At 45.1% G+C, this 11,007-nt stretch overlaps 1 protein-coding gene across 15 annotated transcripts in view; it reads right to left on the bottom strand.

Annotated features, from left to right (window-relative positions):
* Positions 1 to 302: 302 nt before the first annotated feature.
* RFX8 (regulatory factor X8) overlaps positions 303 to 11,007 on the bottom strand; it is a 258,871-nt gene continuing 248,166 nt past the window's right edge. For all 15 annotated transcript variants that reach the window (XM_042931959.1, XM_042931951.1, XM_042931952.1 and 12 more), the window contains 3 exons: positions 7,921 to 8,035; positions 5,007 to 5,323; positions 303 to 669 (listed from right to left, as the gene is read on the bottom strand). In XM_042931959.1, coding sequence (XP_042787893.1) covers positions 493 to 669; positions 5,007 to 5,323; positions 7,921 to 8,035 — 609 coding nt within the window. In that variant the 3' untranslated portion in view covers positions 303 to 492. The remainder of the gene's footprint in view (positions 670 to 5,006; positions 5,324 to 7,920; positions 8,036 to 11,007) is intronic.

Below are 11,007 nucleotides of genomic sequence, written 5' to 3'. Positions count from 1 at the left end.
TTCAAGAATGTTCTTAATGGACCAATAAGTAAGACTAACGGTTGGTATCAAATTGCATTTTGTCTGTTTCTTACTGCCTGAGGAGATCTTTCCACAAATTCTATTTCAATCGGGGCCCTGCCAAGGGGAAGAAAAATGTTACCATTGGCCTTTTACTGGTTGTACCCGTTTGTATTCAAATTTTATCTCTCGCTAGAGATCTATCCATTTCTCTACTCACAAGATTTCTCAAACTTCTCTTCTATTAAGTCCCTGGTAAAAACACTTGAAAAGCCCTGAAGAAAAGCAACAGAAGCAAAAAATATTCTCCAAATCAGTTTATATGATTCACCTAAACTAACTGCTTGAAATACATATAAACCCAAAATAGACAATGCTACCTCTATTATGTACATAAAATCTTCTTTCTCATCAATACAAAAGCTTTAGCACTTAATATATTTTTAAGAGTGAAAATCTATGTTTTCTCATGTCCTATTCTAAGAAATGATCTTATATATTAGCGTTGCTTTCCCTGAAAAAAATATTTTCAGAGCTTTGGGGTACATCTGATACATGAATTACAAATTTTTGTCCATCTTTTAGAGTTACCAGGGCCTCTTGTCCCACAGGAAGGCTGAGTTTGAAGGTGTTTTCAGTGGCCTTGTCCTCCAACAATATCTGGATGAGCTGCAAGGGGGAAACAGTCACAAGGAAAAGATAAAAAGAGAAATTATATGATTTCCTGTTGCAGGACCCACCATTTGAATTCTTCCACCATGCCCTCACAGACCTAACCAGAAGCTTCTGCATTTATTTACTCCTACTACTGGAGATCCCAATTTCTCTGAGGAATGCTCAAGGCCTGAGGACTGCAGGGAGAGAATCTCAACCCTCGGATGGTACAAGAGAGAGGGGTCATGGAGGGTGAGGCAGGTGGGCTGTCTTTAGGAAAAGGAATGGGCCTGCGGTTGTTTGTGACCACTTGAGATAAAGCCAGCACACTTCCATTAAGGACATGGGAGAGTGTGGATCTGGTGTGAAAATCATGAAGAAACGCATGAAATGTCCGCGGGGCTCCATGTGGCTATAATGCTCATCACTTTGGCTGCCTTCCAGTTGGAGACCAATCCCTGTATTCTTGGCTCAAATTCCCACACAGACCCTTCCTCCACCATCCATCAAGCATGCCAGTAGATAAGGAAGGTAGGGGTGGGAGGACCATGAAAATAGTCATTGGTTAATTTAACACTCAGCTGGGTAGTAAGAGATTTGGGAGATTCACAGATTCTGATGTTAGCTTAAGCACCTGCTCTCAGCTAACACATCTAACTTCACTTAGCACGTCTTCCTATCAGAGAAACAGGATAATATGCCTTCCTTCCCTTAGCTCCAATGGTACTTGGGAGATGAGCAAATCCTTGGACATGATGACTTTCAGACTGACAGAGATGTATTTTCTTGGCCCTGTTTTATCGATAACCCCCCACCCCCCATAAGTCAACATATTTTGACAAAGATGGGTACACGACAACTTCAAATGCAAGGTTAGTGAAAGTATTTCATACTCTTCCTCCCTAAATTTGACAACAACCATCACCACTCAACCAGAAGATGTGTTTCTTCTCTCTCAAAAAAATTGTCTTTACCTCTGTCCTAGATCTAAAGAGTTGCTTGTTTTTAAATATTTTTGCCATGTTTTAATCCTTGAGTACATGCCCTAAAGTGAAAACTGTGTAGTCTGTTTTTAAAAAGAATATTTCTTATTTAATATCAGTGTGATTTTTTCACTTTATTCTTAAACATTCCTTGGCACCTTCCTATTTTGAACATTGCTAGAATGTGGAAGAGTGGCAGATGGATATGGCAGTCCAGAATGCTGACTTCGGTTGTTATCATAGGTGCAGGGCGGCACTAAATTGTTCCAAGAACGAGGCTGCCACAGATGTGCAGCTGAATGGGGTGTTAACTCGTGGCAGATGAATGCAGATGGGACACAGAGGGTGTGCTTTTTTGTTGATGATGAGTGCAAATGCCGAATAATGAATGCAATAAAAATTAGATGAGCGTAACTTTTTGGTGTTAGAGTGTTTAAGTCATTATAGCTAATTCAGCAAGCATGCACAAACAGAGGCAGGTTTAATTAATCTCTAATGCATATTACCTTGGATTATCTGACATTCATCTGCCTGTATTGCTTTATTATGTAGTTCAATTAAGTAGTTAATATCTTTCTCTATTGTTTCCACCAATTAAATATAGGTCAAACCCCACTGCAATGAACTTCAGAGTTGCTAGGGGATTGGGTGGGGTGTGGTGAAAGGTGCTCAGGTTAGGAGGTTTCATTGGAGAATTAATAATGATGACTAATGGTTATGGGTACTTAACTTATGTTCCAAGAATCTTACAATGATTGACTTATTTAAGCTTCATAACTGCCCTATGGAATTAGATAGTATTATTCCTATTTTGTAGATAAAGAGACTGAGGTACAGATAAATTAAGAAATTTGCCCAAGATTCTCAGCTAAGAAGTGGAAGACAGGGAATCTGAATCTCATCTAGGAAGTTATGTACTAGACTGCCCACTTATGTTCCCAAATTCAGACTCGAAGGTATTTCTAATTTATTCCCATCACTGCTTTTGGAATTAGAGCACATGGCAGCACCTTCTGGGAAGAGAGAGGGTGCTAGGAAGGGACAGTTTTGCAAGGAGATCTACGAAGGTTTGAATCTCTGCTCTGTCAGTTACTAGTGAGGTGACCTTGGGAACATTACTCAACCCTTCATGAGCCTCAGTTATGCTATCTGTGAACCGGGAACAATGATGGTACATCTCATTGTGTTGTTGAAACGATGCATTTACATGCCCACCACGAAGTTTACTCCTGGCTACCTTGGTGACTAAGGGGCATGTCAAATTGTCTACAGTCCTAGCTCTCTCCCCAGCCAGTGAGTGGAGACGTGCACACTTGGAGCTGAATGTCCAGCACAATTCCTTGTCCTGTTAGGACTCCATACAATGTTCCAGAGTGTACTCAGGTGAGTTTCCCACTGGCCAGCCCTTGCAGGGCCCTGTTGCCAGGACAGGACATTTCGTCCAGAGGGTCAGGGTGCAGGGAGACACATTTTCCTGGGCACAGCCTGGCCAACTGGTCCCTTCTTCAGATCTAACTGGGCCTCCTCTCTGCCAGCAGCCCTGAAATACCAGCTCGTGAGTGATGCCCTAACTGTCTCCAGCTGCTCCTCTCCTAACAGGGCCCAGCTCTCCTTGCCCCCACCATTGGGTCCCTGATTTGAGGCCAGTATGTCACTATTTCACACCTATCTGTCATGTCTGCTTCACATACACACTCACAGAGGAGGTGAGTTTCTTATTTATAGATAAGAACCTATATCCACCTACTGAACCTACTCCACCAACAGCATCAAAGGCAGCTGGATATATGAACATAACTATTGCAAGACAAGAAAACAAAGACCAAAACCAGAGAATGTGTAAACCCGACATGCATTTCTTTCACTCTGGCTCATATTATTTTTGTCTAGTACGGTGTTCTGTCCAAGTAGTGCTTAATAACAGGGTTCTCTGCACTCTGGGGTACTTGGAATGAGGGTTTATTCAGGAAGGAAAGGTCCCTGTGAGGTTCTGGTTATTGTGAGGACTATAGGGCATTGAACAGTTTCAGGCTGTGACTCATTCCCATGGTCAAGACCACTGTTAACTCAGGTGAAGGGCAATGGCCTTGCCTGGATCTCCTACTCAGCTCAACTCCTCATCTTCTCAAAAGGGGAGGGAACTTGCGGGTGCAAAAGAAATACTGTGTAAAGTGGCTAAACTTCCAAACATGTGTATAGAAGGTTTAGAAATTAGTACTAAGACAATTTTTTACACGAGGCACCCTCCACTTCCCCAGGCAACGGAGGAGTTTCAATTGCTTGCTCCAGCAGCCTGGCTCCTCTTTCTGGCACTCAAGGTCCCCTCTCTGAACTCTGCAATCTGTGTCCTATTCTCCTTCGGGCATGGACCACCCTCCTCTGATCTTGTGTTGTGGGAGAAGAATGGACTAGAGATCAGGCAGGCCAGGGTTCCAATCTCCATTCCACTATTTGCTTGCTGTGTGACTTCCTGCAAGTCACTTAGCTTCTCTGAGCCTCAGTTCCCTCAGCCATGGCATAGAAATGATAAGGGCAGATACTCTGCTGGGCTGTATGGCTTGGAGATAATGTATAGAAAAGTTGTATAGTAGGTGGAAATAGCAATTCTTATTTTTGTATCTTTCAAGATGTACCCCAATTCCATCTTTTCAAAATCCGAAGTGGCAGAGGTGTTTTCAGGGCTTACCTCTTAGTTTAGTTAGCTCAGTTAGCCTAACTACTGAGGAAAACAAAGTCAAGAGAAATGTAGCTTAAACTAAAGCTTACAGCTTTCAGCCCACGGACAGACACCTGAAACATGCGGAGTGTGACCTTCCTCAAGGAAGTCATGGCTGCCTTAGCGCATTAATGTTTATGTTTTATTACAGACTAAACCTTATCTTAACAGCAGCTAGTCCCTCAAGGTCCTGAAAGCCTTGCTTCAAAATTCCTGAGACTTATGCTATCCCTAACCCCCACTAATCAAAAAGTATATAATCAGTCACTCCTCACAATCCCAGTGCAGTTCTTTCTGCCCACGGGTCCTGTCCCATGCTATAATAAAATCACCTTTTTGCACCAAAAACATCTCAGGAATTCTTTCTTCCAAATTTCATCATAAGCGTGCCTGGCAAACTCTGGCAAGGCAAGACCCAGGCCATCCAAATATTCCACACCTCTAAGTGTGCCTGGTATATAATCTATACACCATGAACGTTTGCTGACCAGTGTTTAACAGATAAGCTACTATCATCACCCCTGGCAAAAATCTCCTGAAGCAAAGATGAGTCTAGAATCGTGTATCATTGTTTGGACAGAATGATCTTTGTGGATTTCCTAACCATGTGATAGTTCTTACTTCCCTTGCCAAGCCTGCCCCTGTGTCTGTACCTTATCACCTGTGTCAGTGTCCACCAGGAAGCCCAGGACCCTGAGAAACACACTGTTCACACCCACAGGACATCGGCTCTGGCCTATGTGTTTCAGCATCACCCGATGTGGATCCATATGTGGGCTGTCATACGCCAGGGCTGGTGAAGAATCTGGAGGGTGGAAGGTTGCCTGGTCTGGCTGGACAAGAGACTGGTCATCTGGTAGCATTTCCTTGAGATTTTCCACATCATCGTCATCCTCTTCCTCTTCTATGCATGACTGAAGTATATGAATCACATATTCCAGAAGCAGCAAATGAAACAGATGCCAGGAGCCTACATTGAAATAACAAGCCCAACTGAATAATTAGATATAGACAGATGGACAAATAAACAGATCACTGTGGAAATACCAACTTTTCTGGGGCTTTCAACTCCTGGTTACTGGGACCTTCTCACTCCTATAGCAGATCCTCAGGGGTCCTAGGCGGGCATTCCATACTCATGAATCCCAGTCAAGGAGGCTTTTGGACAGAAAGCACAGACAGCTACATAGCCTGAGTCATGAAGGGGAACTTAAAACCCATCTGGTGTGAGGTGGGAGAAAAACAAATCCCACAGAGAAAGAGACGCCGCTCCCAGAGCTGGAGAATGTGCCTCCTTGGCCTCCGGTGGTTGGCACATGAGGCTGGGCCGTAAGGGACAGGCTGGGAGGCATGGAGGTATAGTGCAGAAGGGAGCCAGCTGCCCTTAGGAGGCTGGAAAGAGCTGGAAACGTAGCTATGCCTTTCCCCTGTTGCAGTCTGTGTGGCTGCATCTTGTGGTGAGGGAAGTGGGGGAGGGAAGCTGGCTGGCATTCTCTCACGTGGGCCTGCAAGGGGTGCCCTCAGTGAGACTGGTAGGGGAGACAGGAGGGCATGTGACTCAGCCGAACGCTCCAAATCCCAAGGCCTTTGGTTTTCCAGAAAAGGAAAAGATAATTAACGTTAGGCTGAAAAGCGGGACTGGGGTGGGGTGTGGGGGAGGGGGATCTGGCTTATTGCTATCATTAAAAGACACTTTTTTAATGAAGGTAAAACCTTGACTCTTTATACAGATATAAAACGAATGGGTGTCAAAGAACTCATGTGTCATTTATTAAAGAGGAAGTTAGTAAAATGTTGCAACTGGTTCAAAAGAGAATTCAAAGCATTGACCATATACAGACAGTGAAGAATTTACACAAATTCAACAGACCTGTCCTCAGGACAGTAATCAATGGCATCCACCTGACACAGCTAGTTTGCATTTCCCTGAAGGAGGATCATTTGCATTATCATCAGTTGGACACAATTTAGAGTTGTAAAATAACTCAAACACAATGAAAGACAGAGATAACTCAGACCAGTGTGCTGAACCTTTTGCCTGTTTCAATGCCTTTTGTCCATTTCAAGCAAACTTCTGTCCATATCAAAGCCTTATACAATGTTTGTTTTTCCTTGATAGATCTGGGTGAGATGGGATGGCTTGACAGGGTCTTGAATGAGCCTGACCTCCCTCTGGCCCACTTAACCATGTGAAGAGGAAAAACTGGTGTAAATACTTTCTTGGGCTTCATACAGGGATCCAAAGAAAGTGTATTGGGGGAGGGGACGATAGCTTCAGGGCTGGGTTTCTTTCCATGACTACATGTGAGCCCTGCGCCATCAATTTGTGCTGGGAGAGCATTAGCATAAAGCAGAGTCATTTGGACTTCATTAAAGGGGAAATCTCATTACCAATGGGTGTCATCTCCATGGCAACTCACAGCAGCCACCCTCCAGAGTGTTGGCAAAACTGGTCTACCATAGGGCTTATCTCCTTTTCCTTGTTCCACCTGCTCGCCGTGAGGACATCTCTGGAGCAGGGATTCCTCACCCTGATTAGTGTGCAAGATCACAGGGGTGGAGACTTTGTCTTTCCACTGCTGTATGCTCAGTGCCCAGGAAGGCGCTTGCGACTTTGTAGGGACACAATAAATAGCCGTTGGAGTGAGTGATTCTTTCCATGAGGCTGGAGGGCTCAGGGGTGAAATTCCCTTCCTACAGCTCTCCTACACACCATCTTTGCCACAGATGTGACAGACGTGAGCTTCTCCGACAGAGAAAGACCACCCATTTGACCAGAAAGTTTGCAATGGATGCTATTTCACTCTTTCCACTATCTGCGTACAAGGATGACTTTATCAACTGTTATTTATAGAATTTAAATATGGGCACCCCAAAGAACCCACTTTTTTTTCTATCTTAGTTGGCTTCCTGGGTGCTTTCTTCAACATGTCCCAAGAACACAATTCAAAAACAAAGGTGGGGCACCTGGGTGGCTTAGTTGGTTAAGCATCCGACTATTGATCTAGGGGTCGAGTTCAAGCCCCGTGTTGGGCTGTGTTCAGCTTGAAACCTACTTAAAACAAACAAACAGACAGATAAACAAACAAACAAATAAAAACCTGGGGAAGCTTCTAAAACATCCAACCATGATGGAATGGGAAAGGGAAGCATGTATCATGTTGCCATTAAAAAAAATGATTGTTATGGCTTTGTATGACTTTCTGTGTCTATGTTGTATTTTGCTTTAAAAGGTGAAAAGGAGATGACTGGATTCTATGTAGAACACGGAGAATACTTATGCTATGATGACATTAAAAAATTTTTTTTTAATATTTATTTATTTTTAAGAGACAGAGAGACAGAGTGTGAGTGGGGAGGGGCAGAGAGAGAGGGAGATACAGAATCTGAAGCAGGCTCCAGGCTCTGAGCTGTCAGCACAGAGCCCAATGCAGGGCTCGAACCCACCAGCCATGAGATCATGACGTGAGCCAAAGCTAGACATTTAACTGACCAAGCCACTCAGGTGCCCCTATGATAACATTTTTAAAGGGTAGAATACAAAATGTTTTGTAGTCTCTGACTTACCAAAACTATCTCTGTGGCAGAGGGTCATGGCTTTGCTCACAGTGGTAAGAAGGAAATTCCATCTCAGCTGGAAGCTGGCGGCCAATTTGATAAACTCTTCTTTGTTTCTGCTTGGCTATTACATTTTTGTGAGGAAAAAAATGCTGGGGTTTATGACAAAATCAAGAAGATCATGTTTTCAAATGCGCATAGGTGTCATGCGCAGACTTTCCCAAGTGGCCCAAGGAGAAGAGGAAGAAGAAATGATGAGGTGGGCAGAGAGGCAGAGGCACACTGGCCTATATCTGGTCTTGTGGCATCTCCTGTGGAGATGATTCCAGAGAAGAACCTTTTGAAGTTGGTGGAGAGAAGGAAAGAGGTGGGAGATTGGCCTACATTTTTTGTTTTAACCCCATGAAAGAAGTCATTTTTGAAGTGTAACAGAGAAATCCTGCAGGGCAGCCTCACTGAAGCCCACCTGGCGGTAGCCATTGAGAGAGACGGTGGCTGTTTTATCCTTGCCAAGGCCGTTCGTGTGAAAAAGTCGCACAGAATCCCACAATAATGAAAGTAATGGGACTGATTTTGGAAAGCACAAAGCTGGCCACTGCGTCAGGTGAATGATCTGAGGACTGGCAGGTCCCACCCGTGGGGCCAACAGAGCCGAGGCCAGCCGATGGCCTGCATAGCACTTAACTGGGTGTGGGTGAGATGCCTCTCTGTGTGCAGGCTGAGAAACTAACCAGACTGGGAGCTGCCTTGGGCCGCACTTGCAATGAATTACAAACCCATGGGATCATATGAATCTTGCATGCAAATGTTGGAATGAATGCCCCAAAGCCTCCTAAGCCTCATCGTATATGTGGACCACCCACTGGCTTAGCCACATGTCTCTGAGGAGGAGATGTTGAGACTGTCTAGGAATGAAGGAATCCCCTTTCTCATCACTGCTTCTCTCCTTCCTTTGCCTTCACTGGGAGTGCCTTGGGCTCTGGGAACACATGAACCCCGCTCCCCCCGTGGTTTCTGGCACCCCCCGCCAGTCTTTCTGATCATCTAAATGGGGCTCCTGGGAGAAGCCCTGCTTCACAGACACAAGGATACTTTTTTAGAGCATCAAGAGAAGTAGCTGCGGGCAACCAGCTCTCTGCTTAGACGTTTAGACATAAACCCTCAACAGTATGGAATATTCCTCCGCTCGCCACCCACGTGGCACCTCAGGTTCCCGTGTTCAGAAATTGCTCCTGGGCCCCAACTGCACAAGAACGGGGAGAACGAACACGTGACACAGCTGAACATCTCCCTCTGCTAGCGAGCTGCCAGATGCTAGCCACGGAAGCCATTAGTCATCTCCCACATGCCCAAGGGCTTACATTTTAACAGTCTGAGTATTTTATTGACAATACACTGCTTTTTATCAGCCAAGCTGCTTTACAAAAACAAGCCCTTCAAAGGCACGCGGTTACAAAAACACCATTTTTCTAACATGCTTCATTGGTGAAGGCTGAAGATAGGGTGGTGGAGTCTTGGGAAATACAACATGTTACGTGGTCTAAAATAAGATGAGCCCCTCTGGCTGCTCCAAGGCAGGTCTGGTATTACTGGTATCAGAGGGCTCATCTTGGTTAAAGTCAGAGGTGATGAATACCCAAAACAAGGAACAGAGGCTTGAAAACTTCTGTGGGTGAAGCTTTCATGTGAATAAATGTCTCCACAGCATCATAGCCCTAAACATGTTTACCACTGTTATAAATAAGCTTTGCCAAAGACCGACGGGGAGGGATAAAAGCCATACAGAATCTGGAATGATTAGCACCCAGAAGCAAAGAACGGAAACAGACACCTGCCAAAGGTTGGGAATGACCTTCAAGTTCTTTTCTGAAAAGTTTTCTGGTTCATCTCTATGAGGTGTGCGATCCCAGTGCTGCCTGCAGTCTTTGTCTCAGGTATTGTCTGTGCCCTTTCTCTTTGATGGGGAGGACAGGCATACGGACAAGAACAGGCAGGGCAGGAAAGAGGAGAGAAAGAAATGTGACAAGAGGCTTAAACAGAGAAAGCCCAAAGTCGTGTTCGCGGTACAGGCCCTCTAAGTCTCCTCCAGAGATGTCTGCTTCTTCTTCCCTAGACAGATCCTCCTTTTTCCATATGCTCATTCTGCTCAGGTCTCTCGTGGGGACATTACTCCCTTAGCTTGTTTTAATCCTATTCACCTTCCACACCCCAGTTTAAACCCCGCCTCCCTCATCAAGGCCTTTCCTGACGGCCTCAGACTTCAGAGGACAATGCCTCACCCACCGTGGGCCACTAGGACAAGGGTGCTGTAGCTTTCTCGGACAGCATTCTCAGCTCTTACAGTGTGGCTGTGGAAGCAGAGGATGATGACAATTAAGCAAAGAACCCTCCCTGTTCAAGGAACACCCAAGTTTCAAGTCGACTGGAAGAACGAAACCCATCTATATCGAAAACAATTCGTCTTTGATTTTGTGAAATCAAGCCTGATGCTTTATTGGGATGGTTCTGCAAAGTACCCAGAAAAGTGCCATTCTCCCCAAACAGACAAAATTGCCCCTCCTCCTAGACACTTCTGCTTGGTGCACACATACACTCATCCAAGCTCACCTGCGCGCGCACGCACACACACACACACACACACACTCACCTGCATACGCATGCCTCCCCCACATGCTCACTGGCACACACACTCACTAGTGGTCACTCACACACACATGCTCACCCACCCCCACTCACCTGCATACACATTCTCACCTGCATACACACCTGAGCCCACCTGTGCTCACCCAAGCGCACATGCTTACCCACAAACACACACCTGCGTGTGCCAGCCTCCGATTCCTGCCTTGCTACAGGAGTGAGACACCACTTCCCTATCTTTAACACCCGCACCAGCAATGACGCATTTCTGGCCAGAGAAAACTCTTTCATTTCATCGGGTCATGGGCACTGGTGCTAAAATGTAGCTGGAATGATCAACAACCCCTTCTTCCCTTAAAAAAAATATCATGGTACAAAACTGATGAACATAAGGGAAGGGAAGCAAAAATAATATAAAAACAGGGAGGGGGACAAAACATAAGAGATTTTTAAATA

Source organism: Panthera leo, chromosome A3 (assembly GCF_018350215.1).
Source record: "Panthera leo isolate Ple1 chromosome A3, P.leo_Ple1_pat1.1, whole genome shotgun sequence".
Classification (NCBI taxonomy): Eukaryota; Metazoa; Chordata; class Mammalia; order Carnivora; family Felidae; genus Panthera; species Panthera leo.
The sequence above is the reverse complement of the archived record's forward strand: the minus strand, read 5'-3'. Positions and strand labels throughout refer to the sequence as shown.